Genomic DNA, 17,690 nt, shown 5'->3' on the forward strand with positions numbered 1-17,690 from the left:
AAACATGGTACAGAATTGCTCATAAAGCCAATCGTTTATTGATCTAGGCAGCCAGCAAGATTAAAGTACACAGAGATGTTAACAAATATTTATAAATAATCATTTTAGCTGGATTCATGCATGCATTATAGAGAATATTTGATGCATTAAATATATTTCAATGTGTGCATGTAATTGATTTGAGTATTTTTGTTACAAAAGGATTTGAAATTTGTTATATGAATGAATAATAAAGCCAAGACTTCAACAAACACTAAATTGTGTTCATAAAACTTTATTTTTATAGAATGAAAATAATAAATCCAAATATTACATTTAAATGTCCATTCAGAAAGTAACGCTGTGGTGTGTAATAGACTGAGCTCGCTCTTACAAAACATCTTAGAATTAAAGTAGCTTCTAAATTAAACAGAGGAGAATAAATGAAAATATAGTCAATTATCTCCTAAGAAAATACACTAACTTAACACTGCAAGACAATGTTTATAGAATGTCCAAAACATTAAAAGCAAGGAACATACTTTTGCAGTGCAATTAATCTGCATTTTAAAATCTTTATTTAAACAGGGCAGTATTCGGATGTTGACTCGTTTATTTGAATAAGGAAACTTAAAATTGGGCTCTGTTACTTCAATGAATCAAATCTATCAGAGGCTCCTCCCCCTCTCTGTGTTATGACATCACTCACAGAAAAGCAGTAAACCCCGCCCCCACTCAGCTGCAGACTGTTCTCTGTTTACTCGGTTTGTCTGTACACAGGTTCATATAGGAAAATGTTTGGTGAATGCGGCCCTGTGCTTGTCATCTCAGCTGCCTCTGTATGTGCTGTAGGAGAATCTGCTGATCAGCAGCGGCACATGAAGCCTCTGATCCACGTCTGTTATTGTGAAGATGATCTGGAAGAAGAAGAAGAGCTGAGTGACGTTCCTCTGTGACTATAGATGGTGTTTGAGGTAATGTGGTGCAAGCAACAAAAGCAGATTACTTATTTAAAGTCACCATGAAATCAGAATTTACTCCTCTTATTTGCATGTACCTGTTATAAATGATGTACCTGTACACTTCATTATTAAAAGTTCATTCGCCCTTATAATCTTCCATCTTTTTAGCTATTGGTCCTTTGGGGTGGAGCTGTCAGTCCTGTAGGGCGGGGCTATTTATGCTTTAGGGGTGGAGCTATTAGTCCTGTAGGACGGGGCTATCTGTGCTTTAGGGATGGGGCTATCTGTGATTTAGGGGCGGAGCTATCAGTGCATTAAGGCGTGGCTATTGGTCTTTTATGGCGGAGCTATCGTCTTGTAGGGTGCACTATTAGTCATTTAGGGGCGGGGTATCAATACTTTAGGGCAGCGCTATCATCATTTAGGGTGGAGCCATCAGTCAATTAAGATGTGGATATTAGTGCATTGAGGCGGGGCTATTAGTCTTTTATGGTGGGACTATCGCTCCTGTAGGGTGCACTATTAGTCATTTAGGGGCGGGGTATCAATACTTTAGGATGGGGCTATTCCTCATTTAGGGTGGAGCTATTAGTGCTTTAGGGTGGGGCTCTCAATTCTTTAGGGCAGGGCTATGTGGCATTTAGGCTGGAACAATCAGTCCTTTAGGGAGGGTTTTTTAAGGGCGGAGCTATAATTCTTTCAGGGCAGGGTTAGGGTTAGTGCTTTAGGGTTGGGGCCATCAATACTTTAGGGCAGGGCTATTAGTCCTTTAGGGTTGAGCTATCAGTCCTTTAGAGAGTAGCTATCAGTCATTTAGGGGCGGGGCCACCAATACTTTAGGGCAGGGCTATTAGTCTTTTAGGGTTGAGCTACCAGTCCTTTAGGGTGGGGCTATCAGTCTTTCTGGGTGGAGATATCAGTCAATTAAGGCGTGGCTATCAGTCCTTTATGGCTGTGCTATCAGTGCATTAGGGCGTGGCTATTAGTCCTTTAGGGCGGAGCTATCAGTCCTTTAGCTATGGTCTATCAGTCCTTTAGCTTTGGTCTTTCAGTCCTTCAGGGGCAAGGTTATCAGTCCTTTGGGGGAGGGATATCAGGCCTTTAGGGCGGAGCTACCAGTGCATTAAAGCATGGCCATTATTCCTGGCAGGCCTATCACCTTTTTATGGCGGGGCTATTTGTCCTGTAGGGCGGGGCAATCAGTCATTCAGGGCGGGGCTATAAGTCAGCGTCTCATTTCTTTCCTGCTTTCATCCATTCATCAATCTCTCTTCATTTTGTTAGCAACGGCCATCTTCCAACAATCCAATCAATTCCCAAAAGATGAAATCACGCAACACCCTACATTTTACTCTCATTTAGGACCATTTCAGTTGGATGTACATCACAAAAGCAGGAAAATATTGACTTAGTAAAAAAATATTGACTTCAGCTTCATGCTAACTGTAAAGGAACTAGTAAAGTAATGTGACAGTGCACTAAAGAAGCCCTGTTCTGCTGCACAGACCTCCACATAGGGGTAGAAGCTGGACTGACCCAGACTCTCCCAGTACTGCTGCGTCTCGAAGCGCATCTTGTACATTCCTGGAGTGAAGGCGTCTCTGCTGATCAGGCCTGGACAGCGGCCGTCCTCATTCGTGCTCCTGCACACACACACACACACACACACACACACACACACACACACACACAGTAAATCTTCAAACACTTCTGACCGTTTACATTCTCTAACAACAGTTTTGGATTTAGTAAAGTTGTTTTTGGGGTCCTGAAGACGTCCCTATATTACAGCACTTTAAAAACACACAATATTAACAAAAATACTAACATTTGATCTGAAAAAAGATCTAAATTGCAATTACTGTATGAAAATAATTTCTTTATTGAAAAAATAAACAGAGACAGTGGCTGTGTGTGTGTGTGTGTACGGACCCGACGGTGACGAGGCTCCAGACGGTGATGCGGGGCTCCAGCCGGTGCAGACTGAGGGTCATCCTCTGAGCCGGGACCCCATCGCCGGTGTTCAGCACGTGTGTGCTCAGAGGACTGATGTCTGATGCTGAAGACATCGCTACACACACACATTAACAATTTATTAACATCCATTTAAAATACATATTTTCCAATGGTTCTTGATGTCAAAAAATTTGAAGGCTCCACAAAATTTAGTCCTCATATGACTGGATTTGGTTTGTTTTGATTGGTTGTCAATGAGGTCTAATGAAGTCAATAGCTAATAGGTAAAATATAGACAAACTCAAATCTTGGGTTAAATCTGATTCTAAAAAAATAATCAAGCATTTTTAGTAGCAAAAACTGTGTTGAAATAACATCTATATTATTTTATAGAGTGCAGTCCAACACAGTTTTCGTTTAATTGTTGTTGATTTTAATAAAGGCAACAGAATGTGTTGTCCTTAAAACAAAATACACTGTAAAATACAATTAATTACTTAACAAATAATGTGAACTGTAAAGTTAACATCAAAAATATATTTTAAATCATGCACATATGTCATTTACTGGACTTTAAAGCTCTTGTTTGAGCTTTTATAAACATTTAAATCATTCAATGTAGAAAAGATAAACTAGATTAACAATTTGCTAACTTAATTTCTATTCATTTAAACTGAAGAAGCATTAAAATTGATCAAAAAGAATCTTTTGAGGGCACTTCTTGATTCAAACAAGGAGTTATTTTGGCACATGTTTTAGGTCTATTTAAAATGAAGCAATAGTGTTTACAATGAGAAACCTAGTGTAATATTAGAGCCCAAATGTTCATGTTGCTTTTAAACATGATTGAAAGTAATACAGCTCTGAAATAATGAATATGTAAACCTCTTACCTGTTGAGAGTCGTCAGTGCTGTGAGTAAATGCGCGTGCTCCTGCTGTTTATATGAGGATCAGCACTGTTTGATCAGTTTCAATGAGTTCATCAACAAAACAAACCGCCAGTTAATCTTTAACACGACAGAAATTCAGAGTCAGAGATCAGAATCAGCTCTGAGGATTATAGCGTTACATAGAGGTGGAAAAACAGAGTAAATAAGTCCAGCTCGAGCACAGATGCACTTCAGCCATGACTTCAGCCTCCATTTTATTGGAAAACACATGAAACTCGGTCAGAAAGAGCTTTACAGACTCACAGATTCCTACAAAAGACACATTCGCTAACATAGTCCTACGAAGCCGTTGAATACTTGATTCTGATTGGCCGAAAGTCATTTTTTAAATTAACCGCTGGATGGTACGTCAATGCCGCCGCCATCTTAATCCGGTCATCCGAACGGTTTGCTTAATGGAGCTGTTTAGATCATAGCAGAGTAAACCTCTATTATATAATGTCTATGGCTACTACAACAGTGCAAAAACACATCAGAACACAACAGAAGGCTTTCGAGGAGATGTGGAGGAAACTAGTGCAACACACAGGAGCAGTCTGAGAACAAAATCCTGACAAATAACGTGGATCAAACAACTCATCGGTGGATTTAGCAGCTGAATTGGAGGATAAGCCGAGCAGATCATTTAGTTAAAAATGAACAGGTAGTTAATGGTTAAAATGAGCACCAAAAACCATAACGGTTATAGATGATGCCTTGTACAAAACATGTATCAAGCCTGTTATCGCATTTAGATAAAAAACACATACATCAATGTTTATTTCTGTTGATGAACACATACAGAAACCTAATTAAAGCATTCAATGGTATTTTACACACAGTTGAAGACAACTATTCGCTCTCCTGTGAAATATTTAGTTCTTTTCTAGATATTTCCCAATGTTTCACACTATTTTCTATTATATTCTTCAATTGTGTGTATGTATATATATATATATATATATATATATATATATATATATATATATATATATATATATATATATATATATACATGTAAAAAAAAGTCAGTATTATTATCAATATAATGTTGATGTCAATGACCTGTCTAATTAGCCTAGCATTTAAATCACACTTTAATCTGAATACTAGTATCTTGTAAAATATCTAGTAAAATATTATGTTCTGTCATCTCAGCAAAGACAAGAGATATCAGTTATCAGAAATTAGTTATTAAAGCTTTTATGTTTAAACGCGTGTTGGAAAACATCACTTGGAAAATAAGAAATAAATAAAAAAAACATTTCACAGGAGGGCTTATCACTGCTAAACTGAACTAACATGCAACTAGTTTATCCAGAACTCTAAAAAACAGTTTCAGAACCAACTTTTTCCATAATAAAATGACTAAACAGATGAATAAAGTCAGATATGTAACTATATACATGTGACTTGCTTTCACACACACACAAAATCTAGTTAAAAACTGAGGTAGGCTCCAGTGGTTGTGTCTGTTTACATTTGGGTTAAATAAGCAGTGTGTGGGTCATAAATCTGAAGCATGTGTCATTTTTAATAAATCAGGCTGATGAAGTTATATTTAGATAGTGTTATTGGCAGCCGGTGTTTAATAACCCATATCAGTCGAGCCATAAACAGAGCATGGAAACACACAAATAATCAAAGTGGAGCCAAAGCAGAAACTGATGATGTGAATGAGTGTGACGCCATCAGGCCATCACAGAACAGCTCAAATCATCATCATCATCATCATCATCATAACACACATCATTCATCTTCCACCAGATCAAACATCTCTTCTTCACACCATCAGCTTTCCCAAAACACACCATGTCTGAAATGAAAGGAAAAGTAAATACTCAGAATAAACACACACATTTATTATTATTATTATTATTATTATTATTATTATTATTAAGTTACTCATTCAGACGTACCTGAAAACACACTACATGTAGAACAAATCTGATTCATCTTCATTAACCTGGTAAACACACACACACACACACACACACACACACACACACACACACACACACACACACACACACACACACACTCTCTTAAAATGGCAGTTATTTGTGTTTACGCTACAGTGTTGAATGCTTGATTGTGATTCGCTGATGGAGCTGTGTATAATCTGTGGTATAATCAGTGTAATACACTCTGGGTTGTTGAATTATTGGAGAATAACACACACCTGAGGCGTAACAGCAGCAACAGGTATCGTTTGTAGATTGGTCAAACTGTGACTGATTGATTTTGCCTATCATTGATTAAATCAGTGTTCCTCTGTGTGTGTGTGTGTTTTACTCTATCTGTGTGTGTGTGTGTGTGTGTGTGTGTGTGTGGGGGTTATCTTTGTCTGTTATGTGTTTGTGTTTTATGTGTGTGTGTTTTCCTCCATCAACATGTTATGTGTGTGTGTTCTTCTGTCTGATATATATAGATATAGGGCATCACGGTGGCGCAGTGGGCAGCACGATCACCTCACAGCAAGAAGGTCACTGGTTTGAGTCTCAGCTAGGTCAGTTGGTGTTTCTGTGTGGAGTTTGCATGTTCTCCCTGTGTTGGCGTGGGTTTCCTCCAGGTGCTCCGGTTTCCCCCACAGTCCAAACACATGCGCTATAGGGGAACTGATCAACTACACTGGCCGTAGTGTATAAGTTTGTGTGAATGAGTGGGTATGGGTGCTTCCCAGTACTGGGTTGCAGCTGGAAGGACATCCGCTGTGTAAAACTAATGCTGGAATAGTTGGCGGTCAGTTGTGTTTGTGTTGTGTTGTGTTTACATCTGGTCTGTCTTCTTCTTCTGTGTGTGTTCTCTGTGGTTCTCTGTCTGTCCTCGAGGGAGAAGAAGATCCAGACGAATCCACACTGTTGACAGAGCCATGAAGAGCAGGAGAATACACCACACCGTCCTCTGAGGAACACACACACACACACATACAGAGAACCATGCATGTAGATACGTAGATAGACACACACACACACACACACACACACACACACAGAAAGTGTGTTTACCGCAGGTCTGCTGCTCCTGACTCTCCATCCGCTCCAGACTCTCCAGCAGCTCGTCGATCTGAGACTTAATGACCGTCAGCTCTTTCCTAATACACACCAGCTCCTCCAGACACACTGCAGACAGAACAACACACACACAACATGAAAACACACATCACAAAACACACAGCATCACAACACAAACCACACAACAAACAATATCAGAACACACAGGTTTCCCAACCTTACTCTTCTGCCCCGCCCCTCACACATCACTGAGATGTAGCTCCGCCCCAAACTCACACCATTGGCTGATCCACTATGTAAGTGCCGACAGTGTAATAATGTATTGCTGCCTTCAATTTTAGTGTACAAGTCACATCAACATACATCAACTAAATGGCTTAAAACAAGGTAAAATGTGCATAACTTAAAAAATAAAGCTGAGACTCGATTAATGGATTAAAATAAGTTGAAGTAACATTGACTTTTTGATTATGTCATTATTACAATGCTCTGTTCAGCATCAACACGACACACTTAAGCTTTAAACTTGTTCGAAAAAGAACTAAATAGTCCACAGATTAATTCCATGCCCTGATATCAGCAACTCTTCTGGCGTCACTAATGAAGGAAACTTTGATTGGACTGGTTTTTGTTTCCCACAGCATGAAAACACGACCCGAACACCCCCCCCCCCCCCCCAATCCCAGCTGGATTTAAAAAAGCCATTCCAGCTCAGCGGCGGCCATTAAAGAGTGCTTTGACCTCGCAGCGACAAAGGCAAACTCATTCTACTGTGATCCGCCGGCAGTAAAACCTATTAGGGCTTGTAATAAAGCACTATAAACACTTCTTATTGGTTATGCACTATTAATTTGCTATAATTGCTTCTGGTGATAGGCTAGGTTTGATTACTGAGGGATTTGTCCTGTAGCGGAGGGAGGATGTTAATGAAGAAACCATCTGGAGTTTCACAGCAGAGGCGCTCAAAGTTATACACGCTCACGAAAACACTATTATATACACAAACAAACACAATCCTGCGGTACGAAATACAGGAGACATGCGGAAACTGCAGCATAAACACCTGCATCACTCACATTTCTGAGGCAAACTCCAGACCTCAAGGGGGCAACAGAGTAACCTTAAACCACTGTGTGTGTGTGTGCTCTTACGCTGTGATCTTGTGCTCCTGGTCGAGTGTCTGCTCTGCGCTCTCTCTTTGCTGGACCACAGGCTTTTGGAGGATGAAGAAAAAGACGAACACCGCCGTAAAGATGCGAAATCACCCGCCGCACTCGGAACATGCTGATAATCGAAAACCCTGGAAATGAACAACAGGTCAATGAGCTGAAACACACTGCGAAGCTAACGACAGGCAGATTCTGACTACTTGTCTAACACATAAAATGTTAAATACGTGGAACATGTAACGTTGAACATGTGAAACCCCTAAAACGTTAAATACGTGGAACACGTAAACGTTAAACACTTGGAACATGTAAACGTTAAATATGTGGAACATGTCAAATGTTAAATACGTGGAACCCGTAAAACGTTAAATATGTGGAACACGTATACGTTAAACACTTGGAACATGTAAACGTTAAATATGTGGAACCCCTAAAACGTTAAATACGTGGAACACGTATACGTTAAACACTTGGAACATGTAAACGTTAAATTTGTGGAACATGTCAAATGTTAAATACGTGGAACCCGTAAAACGTTAAATACGTGGAACACGTATACATTAAACACTTGGAACATGTAAACGTTAAATATGTGGAACATGTCAAATGTTAAATACGTGGAAAACTTAAGATGTTAAATACGTGGAACATGTAAACGTTAAATACGTGGAACAAGTAAACGTTAAACACGTGGAACATGTCAATTTTAATTATCTGGAACATGTAAAACATTAAATATGTGGAACATGTCAATGTTAACTATGTGGAACACTTAAAATGTTAAATACGTGGAACATGTAAACGTTAAATATGTGGAACATGTCAAATGTTAAATACGTGGAAAACTTAAGATGTTAAATACGTGGAACATGTAAACGTTAAATACGTGGAACAAGTTAACGTTAAACACGTGGAACATGTAAACATTAAATATGTGGAACATGTAAACAGTAAACATGTGGAACATGTCAATGTTAACTATGTGGAACACTTAAAATGTTAAATACGTGGAACATGTAAAGGTTAAATATGTGGAACGTGTAAAACCTTATATACTTGGAACACATAAACGTTAAATACATGGAACATGTAAACGTTAAATACATGGAACATGTAAACGTTAAATACATGGAACATGTAAACATTAAATACGTAAAATCGGTAAAATGTTAAATTTGTAGAACACGTAAAATATTAAACACGTGAAACACGTAAACGTTAAATTTGTGGAACACTTAAACCTTAAATTTGTAGAAAACGTAAAATGTTAAATACGTGGAACATGTTAACAATAAATATGTTGAACTGGTAAAATGTTAAATACGTAGAACACGTAAAACATGCCAAACACATGGAACACGTAAACCTTAATTATGTGGAACACATAAAATGTTAAATACGTGGAACATGTAAGCGTTAAATATGTGGAACCGTTAAAATGTTAAATATCTGGAACACGTAAAATGTTAAATACGTGGAACATGTAAACGTTAAATACCTGAAACTGGTGAAATGTTAAATTTGTAGAACACGTAAAACATGTTAAACACGTGGAACACGTAAACCTTAAATACGTGAAACATGTAAAATGTTAAATACGTGGAACATGTAAGCGTTAAATATGTGGAACCGTAAAAATTTTAAATACGTGAAACACTTAAACCTTAAATACGTGGAACACGTAAAATGTTAAACACGTGGAACACGTAAACGTTAAATACATGGAACACTTAAACCTTCAATACGTGGAACACGTAAAATGTGAAACGTTAAATATGTGGAACACGTAAAACATAATAAATGCTTGAAACACTTGTGTAACATGCAAAACGTTAAATATGTTAAACAATTGTGAAACCCGAAACGTCTCAAATATGTGGAACATGTAAAAAAAAACATTAAATATGTAGAACATGTGAAATGTGAACTATGAAGAACATTTATGGAACAAATATAAACTATGAAATACGTGGAACACAAAAAGCACACATGGAACACTTGTGGAACATGTCAAAAGTGAATTACGAAGAATATTTATAAAACACACGTGCAGCATAATATGAAATAAGCGGAAACACATGAAAACACAATAATCCGTCCAGCGTGAAATGTGTGATGTTGGAGCATTCTCATGTGAAACTCATGTCTAAATAGCATAACATGTGACTGTATGATGTATGATGTGTGTATAGCATGTGCGCTAACCACACAACTGCACAGCCACAGCGCTAACACGTTCTCTGTCCACTGAAGGAAATGGGTTCAGGCGTCACACAGAGAGGTCTCCTAAAACTAATGAGATTTTCTTCCAAAGTGACAGGCTGATCTCTCAGACAAGCTTCATTATCCAGAGTTCAGTCTCTGTGTGACGGCGCACAGAGGGGAACACGTCTGAATCAAACGCTCCATACGACGCACGCACTTTAGCAACACTCATTCATGCACATCGGGACACACACACGCTAGGGTATGGGCTTATGTTGCTGCATTGACTAACTGATTGGTTGGTTGATTGTTGGTTTACTGCATAGAAAATGTAATGTTTGCACTATTATGCTAATTAAGCAACGCATTCGCTGCTGTTGTGAACGCCACTGCAATGTTTAAATAACAGTGCATGCTCATTCTCACAATATACTGAATTATTGAATATCAGCTCCACAAAGACAGCAATAAAGACATCATGAGGGAAATACAGGATTATTCTGATGCATGACTGTAGCTGCTCATCTGCGGCATCATTAGCGCATCTGTTTGCTGCTTAACTGTAAGTCATTGCAGGACACACGGCGGTAAATGAGAAACCTTCACCAGTCTGACATGATCCGTCTCCCCCTGAGGTAATTCACACTCACTGATTCAGACTGAGTGGAAATGAACTGGGATCACGGCAGCGGAGGGTAATGGAGTGGAAGGGAATGTTCTGCCATTTCAGCACAGTTAAAAATCAAAACTTGACCATTTGAGATGAGCAGGGGAATAAGGAGCCAGTAAATGCTGCGTCTACAGAACTGAACGCAGAGGTTCTGGATGCATGAGCAAATCCACAGAACAGTACTGGTTTATATTAGTATGACAGACTCAAACTGCTGAGATTGGGTACTGCGACTGCACCTGCGTGAGGAGAACAACACTGAGCTAAACAAATACTTGAGCTACTGGAGGAGAGTTCACGATCTGTGCACAGCAGAGCTAATGCAGGTGAAATGACACGCACTGGAGTAAAACTGAACTGATGAAGTGTCCTGCATATAACATTTGCTCTATATAAACACTGACCACAAAACAAACTGATCACTGGCTGCTTTGTGGAGTAGGTTAACTGGTACTGATTGATTGATTGGCTGATTGATTGATTGGTTGTTTGGTTGGTTCATTGATTGATTGGTTGGCTGATTTATTTATTGATTGGCTGGTAGGTTGATTAATTAATTGGCTGATTGATTGATTGGTTGGCTGGTTGAATAATTGATAGGTTGGTTGGTTGGTTGACTGCTTGATTGATAAATTGATTGGTTGATTAATTGTTTGATTGGATGAGTGATTGGTTGATTTATTTAATTGATTAATCGATCAATTGATTGGTTAGTTGGTTGATTAATTGATTGGTTGATTGATAACTTGGTTAGCTGGTTAAATGATTGATGGGGTTGGTTGATTGATTGATTGTTTGATAAATTGATTGGTTGGTTAGTTGAATAATTGTTTGGTTGATTGGTTGGTTGATTGTTTGATTAATTTATTGGTTAATTATTTAATTTATCAATTGATTGGTTGGTTGATTAACTGATTGGCTGATTGATCGATTGGTTGGCTGGTTGATTGATTGATTGGTTGATAAATTGATTGGTTGGTTGTTTGAATAATTGTTTGGCTGATTGATTGGTTGGTTGGTTGATTATTTGGTTGGCTGATTGGTTGATTGATTTATTGGTTTTTTATGTATTTATTGATTGATCAATTGATTGGTTGGTTGATTAATTGATTGACTGATTGATTAATTGGTTGGCTGGTTGACTGATTAGTCGGTTGGTTGGCTGATTGATTGATTGGTGGGTCGGTTGGTTGATTGATTGGTGGGACGGTTGGTTGGTTGGTTGGTTGATTGATTGGTGGGTTGGTTGGTTGATTGATTGGTTGGTTGGTTGGTTGGTCGGTTGATTGGTGGGTTGATTGACTGATTCATTGTTTGATTGGTTGACTAATTGATTGATTGGTATGTTAGTTGAATAATTGTTTGGCAGATTTAATTGGTTGATTGATTAATTGATTGATTATGGATTGATTGGCTGGCTGATTCATTGTTTGTTTAATTGATTGGTTAGTTGATTAATTGATTCGTTGGTTTGTTTAACTGATTAGTTGACTGACTGATTGATTGAATAATTGGTTGCTAGATTAATTGGTAGACGGGTTAATTGATAGACTGACTGATTGACTACTAGATTGACTGGTTGTTTGGTTATTTGGTTGTTAGAGCGGCATGGTAGGTTGTAGTTGGTTAGTAAAGTAGACTGGTTTGTATGTACGTTGTTGGGTGGATGGCATCTTGTTTCTACATCAGAAAGCTCCACCACTGTAGAAATAGAACTAATCAACTGAGAAGTGAAGACTATATTGATTTCCACTTGTGCAGCTTTAAATATGTTAGCATCAGTGCTTGTGTTGTAGAGTGATGATCACCTGTGTGTGTTTTCCAAAACTCTGAGGCTGAATCTGCTGCTCAAACAACATATCTGGTCCTTTCCCACTGTTTTATCCCTCTCTCTCAGTTTTCGCTGGATTCCACACAGTCCCGATAGAGCCTCTGATCCTCAGATAGGGAGCTGTAAATGACTCACGGCTGTGACTGAGCGAGATGTACACTAGTCTGCAATAGGATCAGAGCGGGTCAGACTGCTGCTCTAAACTGTGGGATAAAAGAGTCTTTCCATACTGACATCCAGCTCCTAAAATAACCCGCTCTCAGCTGCACATCTGAGCCACGAACACTGTTCAGAGTGTCTGAACCGCTTTATGAGCGCTGTTGGTAAAGGCCAGCGTCACTATTACTAACGCTTATGCTGAAGCTGAGCGATCAGAAATGAACCCAAGCATTAATCTACATTGTGCAACTGGACCCTGCTGCACTACACCTGTGGATGAGAGCTGTGCTATTACCTCGCTTTACAGTCAGACTGATTTGCTTCCCTTTTAGAAAATGAAAATGATGAAGACAGCAAACCCTGACATATACCAATTAAATGTTTAAAAGTCCTTAAATGTTTTGTAAATCAGTTTCTATGCATCAACAGTGTGTGTGTGTGTGTGTGTGTGTGTGTGTGTGTGTGTGTGTGTGTGTGTGTGTGTGTGTGTGTGATTCCAGCTCTACAGCAGGCGTTTAAAATGCAGATGAAATGTGTTGAATCTCTAATGCAGTAACAGCAGCTCAATCTGACCGCAGGCCAGAACCAATGAGACGTCAGCTCTTCTGATCATCCACACACAGGAGAAAAGCCCTGATGTGTGGAAACACTTAACAAGAGGCAAATAACCCAGCTGAGACACACACACACACAGGAGACGATGGAGGAAACACTCTACAGCATTATGCAGATCTCAGACAATTCATAATGTGTGTGTGTGTGTGTGTGTGTGTGTGTGTGTGTGTGTGTGTGTGTGATGCGCAGAAGGTAAATGAGATTAAATGGAGTGTGAAACTGCATTACAGACCTTGTACATCTTAAAGTGCATTATGGGAAGGACATTGAGTTCTGTCTGCTGCTCTCATCATAAGCGCTTGCATACGTCACGACGCCAGCGTTACCGCACTGCTCCTCAACAACTTGTGTGTGCAGTGTGTTGCGAGGGACAATGCTTTCATGTGCGTAGTGTGTGATTATATGCGTTTAGTGTGAGTCTGTGTGTGGGCTTGAGTCTGTGAATGTGTGCATGCATGTGGGTGTGTGTGTGTGTGTCTGTAAATCCGTATGTGATTCTGTTTTGTGTGTATTTGTCTATGTGTGTGTGTGTTTCTGTGAATATATGTGTATGTGTGTGTATGTGTGAGTCTGTGTGTGTGTCTGTCAATGTACTCAGTGTGTGTGTGTGTAAATGTACTTAATGTGTGTGCATAAGTCAGTGTGTGTGTGCATGTATGTGTGTAAGAGAGAGAGTGTAAATGTTTAGTGTGTTTGTGTGTGTGTGTGTGTGTGTGTGTGTGTGTATGTGTGTACACGAGTCTGTGAATGTGCCTGTGTATGTGTGTGCATGAGTTTGTGTGTGTGTGTGTGTTTCTGCGTCTTTGAATGTGTTCACAAGTCTGTTAATGTATTTGTGTGTGTGTGTGTGTGTGTGTGTGTGTGTGCATGAGTCTGTGTGTATGTGTGTGAGAATGTGTCTGTATGTGTGTGTTATAGAGTCTGTGAATGTGTTCTGTGTGTTTGTGTGTGTGTGTGTGTGTGTGTGAGTCTGTGAACGTGTGTAAGTCTCTGTGTGTGTGTGTCTCTCTCTCTTTCGCTGTAAATGTGTATATGTATATGAGTGTGTGAGTCTGTGAATGTGTGTGTGTGTGAGCATGAGTCTGTGTGTGTATGTTTGTGTAAGAATGTGTGTGAGAGACTATGCCTGTGTGTGTGTGCATGAGTCTGTGAATGTGTGTGCGCGCATATGTGTGTGTGTGTGTAAGTCTGTGAATATGTGTGTGTGTTTGTGTGCGTGAGTCCGTAAATGTGTGTAAGTTTTGGTCTGTGTGTGTGCCTGTGTATGTGTGTGCATGAGTTTGTGTGTGTGTGTGTGTTTCTGCGTCTTTGAATGTGTTCACAAGTCTGTTAATGTATTTGTGTGTGTGTGTGCATGCGAGTGTGTGTGAGTGTGTGTGATGTACCTGTAGGGCTGGTGTCGAGGGCTCTTCATCAGTCTGTGTTTGGAGTCTCTCAGGACCCCCGTCATGTTGTGCTGTAAACTCCTCAATAATCCTCTGGATCCTCTAAATTATCTGAATAATACAAGAACACACACACACACACACACACACACATACACACACACACACACGCACAGACTCAGCGCATCAGACTGAGCACAACTCCAGGAGTCCAGCAGATCTCCTCCACATCTGCTGCTGGCCCGGGTTAATCATCTGTGCTGCAGATTAATATCTCTGTCACACAGTGAGCACTACTGAGTGCACTTACACCACTGATGCATCATTGTCCTGCTGATATACACCATTTCCCCAGTAATGAGCACAATAAAACACCTGCAGCGTCTGTCTCTGCGCAGATCCACTTTATTACGCTCAGTTTTTATAAGCTGGATTGGTTCTGACAGCGGCAGAATTAATGATCAGAGCACTGCAGATCACTCTTTCTACATCTGATTACTACTACTACTATTATTATTATTATTATTACTATTATTACAGTGTAAAAGGTGGAACAGATAGGTGCTGTACACTGTAAAAATTATATATTAATACACGTTTCTGTATTTTGGGTTTATTTGCGGTGGTGAATTGCATTATTGACATTTTAGTAGTTTGAGATAATATAATGTAGGAGAAATTATATATAAGTGTGTAAAATGCTATTAAACTAGCATAGCATTCAATACATCTTATACTTTAGCTTTAGTACAAGTACAAGTTAAGTACAAGTATCGCATCGTGTTAACATTGGGCCTAAATTTTCTATATTTTCTTTACGAACTGAAATAATAATAATCATAATAATAACAATAGTAACAATAATCATAACAATAATAATAATATTTATCATAATGATACTGATAATAATAATAATATTAATAAAAATAATAACAATAATAATAATAACAACAATCATAATCATGATAATAAAAATAAGAATATTAATAATAATCATAATACTAATAATAAAATAATAATAATAATAAAAACAACAATAATAATCATAATAATACTGATATTAATAATAATAATATTGATAATAATAAAAACAACAATAATAATAATAATAATAAAAATAATAATAATAATAATAATAATACTGATAATAATAATAACAATAATAATAATCATCATAATAATACTGATAATAAAAATAATAATATTGATAATAATAATAATAATAATAATAAAATAATAATAATAATAATAATAATAATAATAAAAATAATAATAATAAACATCATAATACTGATAATATAATAATAATAATAATAATTATAATAATAATGATAATAACAACAACTGAAATAATAAATATTACTAATATAAAAATTAAAAGCAAAGATCAAAAATACTAAATCTTAAAGAAATAGACAATTAATAAAAGCAGATCATTTTACTAACAACATTTCTCAAAATAATCAAAAATCAGTGAAAAAAAAGCATATGAATAAAAATAATAAAGCATTAAATAAAAAATGCAAATCAAACATGAATTATTAATAATTAAAGTTTTTATTAATAAAACAATTTAGTGCTAAAATATTGCTAAAATAAGTGCAGATTAATTTGATTTCATTAATTAAATAAAAATAAGAAATGATCCTGTCTGTGTCTTTATTGTTAATAATAATATTTAGTCATTGTGTGGTAATCTGAAGCTATGGAAACTGACAGACCAGCCATTCGTTTTCCTTCAGCTTAGTCCTTTACTCATCAGGGGTCGACACAGTGGAATGAACCGCCAACTATTCCAGCATGTTTTACACAGCGGACGCCATTCCAGCTGCAACCCAGTACTGGGAAACACTCATACACATTCACACACACTCATACACTATGACCAGTGTAGTTGATCAGTTCCCCTATAGCGCATGTGTTTAGACTGTGGGGGAAACCGGAGCACCCGGAGAAAACCCACACCAACACGGGGAGAACATGCAAACTCCACACAGAAACACCAACTGACCCAGCCGAGACTCAAACCAGAGACCTTCCTGCTGTGAGGCCACAGTGCTAACCACCGTGCTGCCCCTATTTTAAATGATCTTGTCCATATTATTATTATTATTTAGTCGTTGTGTGAAAGATAAGGAAACTGGCAGAGCACTTCATGCAGACATTTTTAAGTCACTTTACTCTTTAATCCCACACAACACACAACTATAAATCATAAATGCAAATAATCAGATTATTTCCCTGATAGCTGTGCATGTGTTTGCTGTAAAAGTCCAGCATATCAACACAAACTAACATTTGATCTGCTGTATATTGCAGAGAGAGAGAAGAAGAGGATGAAGATCAGACTTACAGTGAAGCAGCAGCGGAGAGACACGGTCTACAGAGAGAGCTTCATCTTCATCTGCAGCTCCTCCATCATCTGACTGAGCTTCACTACAGGCTGAGCGTCTGACTTCTCTACAGCGGATCAAACCATCGCCAACACAGGGGGAGAGCTGAGCTGGACCATTCCTGCAGGACAGGAGGGTCAGACTCAACTGTAGAGCAGAAACCAGACGACAGCTCGTTCATCACTGTCACACACACACACACGCACGCACGCACGCACACACACGCACGCACGCACACACACATGCACACGCAGTCACTTACTGAACACACACACACTAGAGAGAGACAGACACTCCGACACACACATTCATAGACACACACACCTGAACACAAACACACACTCCTTTATGCACATTGAACACAAACACACAGACACACACATTCATAAACACACACACTGAACACAAACACACAGAACACA

General features: G+C 38.4%; 2 protein-coding genes across 4 annotated transcripts; both read right to left on the reverse strand.

Moving 5' to 3' along the window:
* Positions 1-242: 242 nt before the first annotated feature.
* urahb (urate (5-hydroxyiso-) hydrolase b) lies at positions 243-4,220 on the reverse strand. Its single transcript, NM_001200021.3, has 4 exons — positions 3,790-4,220; positions 2,874-3,012; positions 2,449-2,584; positions 243-896 (listed from the first exon to the last, which is right to left on the reverse strand). The coding sequence occupies exons 2-4, from the start codon at positions 3,008-3,010 to the stop codon at positions 807-809; spliced, it is 363 nt and encodes a 120-aa protein (NP_001186950.2). The 5' UTR covers positions 3,011-3,012; positions 3,790-4,220; the 3' UTR covers positions 243-806.
* si:dkey-234i14.2 lies at positions 4,013-17,305 on the reverse strand. Of its 3 annotated transcripts, none has more exons than XM_005163216.6 (7): positions 17,229-17,305; positions 14,876-14,986; positions 7,993-8,141; positions 6,836-6,949; positions 6,601-6,731; positions 5,747-5,793; positions 4,013-5,643 (listed from the first exon to the last, which is right to left on the reverse strand). In XM_005163216.6, exons 2-6 carry the CDS (start codon positions 14,938-14,940, stop codon positions 5,758-5,760), a joined length of 495 nt encoding a protein of 164 aa, XP_005163273.1. In that variant the 5' UTR covers positions 14,941-14,986; positions 17,229-17,305; the 3' UTR covers positions 4,013-5,643; positions 5,747-5,757. The 3 variants fall into 3 exon arrangements, 2 of the variants coding, with proteins under 2 accessions (XP_005163273.1, XP_073799548.1); XR_012400560.1 differs by lacking the exon at positions 5,747-5,793 and adding an exon at positions 12,694-12,880 and having other exon boundaries at positions 5,383-5,643; XM_073943447.1 differs by lacking the exon at positions 5,747-5,793 and having other exon boundaries at positions 5,125-5,643.
* Between the last annotated feature and the right edge of the window lie 385 nt (positions 17,306-17,690).

Source organism: Danio rerio, chromosome 25, assembly GCF_049306965.1.
Source record: "Danio rerio strain Tuebingen ecotype United States chromosome 25, GRCz12tu, whole genome shotgun sequence".
Classification (NCBI taxonomy): domain Eukaryota; kingdom Metazoa; phylum Chordata; class Actinopteri; order Cypriniformes; family Danionidae; genus Danio; species Danio rerio.

Bases quoted from the DNA above. Each gene is read 5' to 3' on its own strand.
- urahb (NM_001200021.3), bottom strand. From the start codon at position 3,010: ATGTCTTCAGCATCAGACATCAGTCCTCTGAGCACACACGTGCTGAAC. The intron at 2,585-2,873 runs GTCCGTACACAC...GTGTGTGTGCAG, and splicing joins TGGAGCCTCGTCACCGTCGG to GAGCACGAATGAGGACGGCC. The intron at 897-2,448 runs GTCTGTGCAGCA...TTCTTCTTCCAG, and splicing joins GCTTCTACCCCTATGTGGAG to ATCATCTTCACAATAACAGA.
- si:dkey-234i14.2 (XM_005163216.6), bottom strand. From the start codon at position 14,940: ATGACGGGGGTCCTGAGAGACTCCAAACACAGACTGATGAAGAGCCCT. The intron at 6,732-6,835 runs GTAAACACACTT...TGTGTTCCTCAG, and splicing joins TCAGGAGCAGCAGACCTGCG to AGGACGGTGTGGTGTATTCT. The intron at 5,794-6,600 runs GTAAACACAACA...TGTGTTTACCAG, and splicing joins AAGAAGAAGACAGACCAGAT to GTTAATGAAGATGAATCAGA.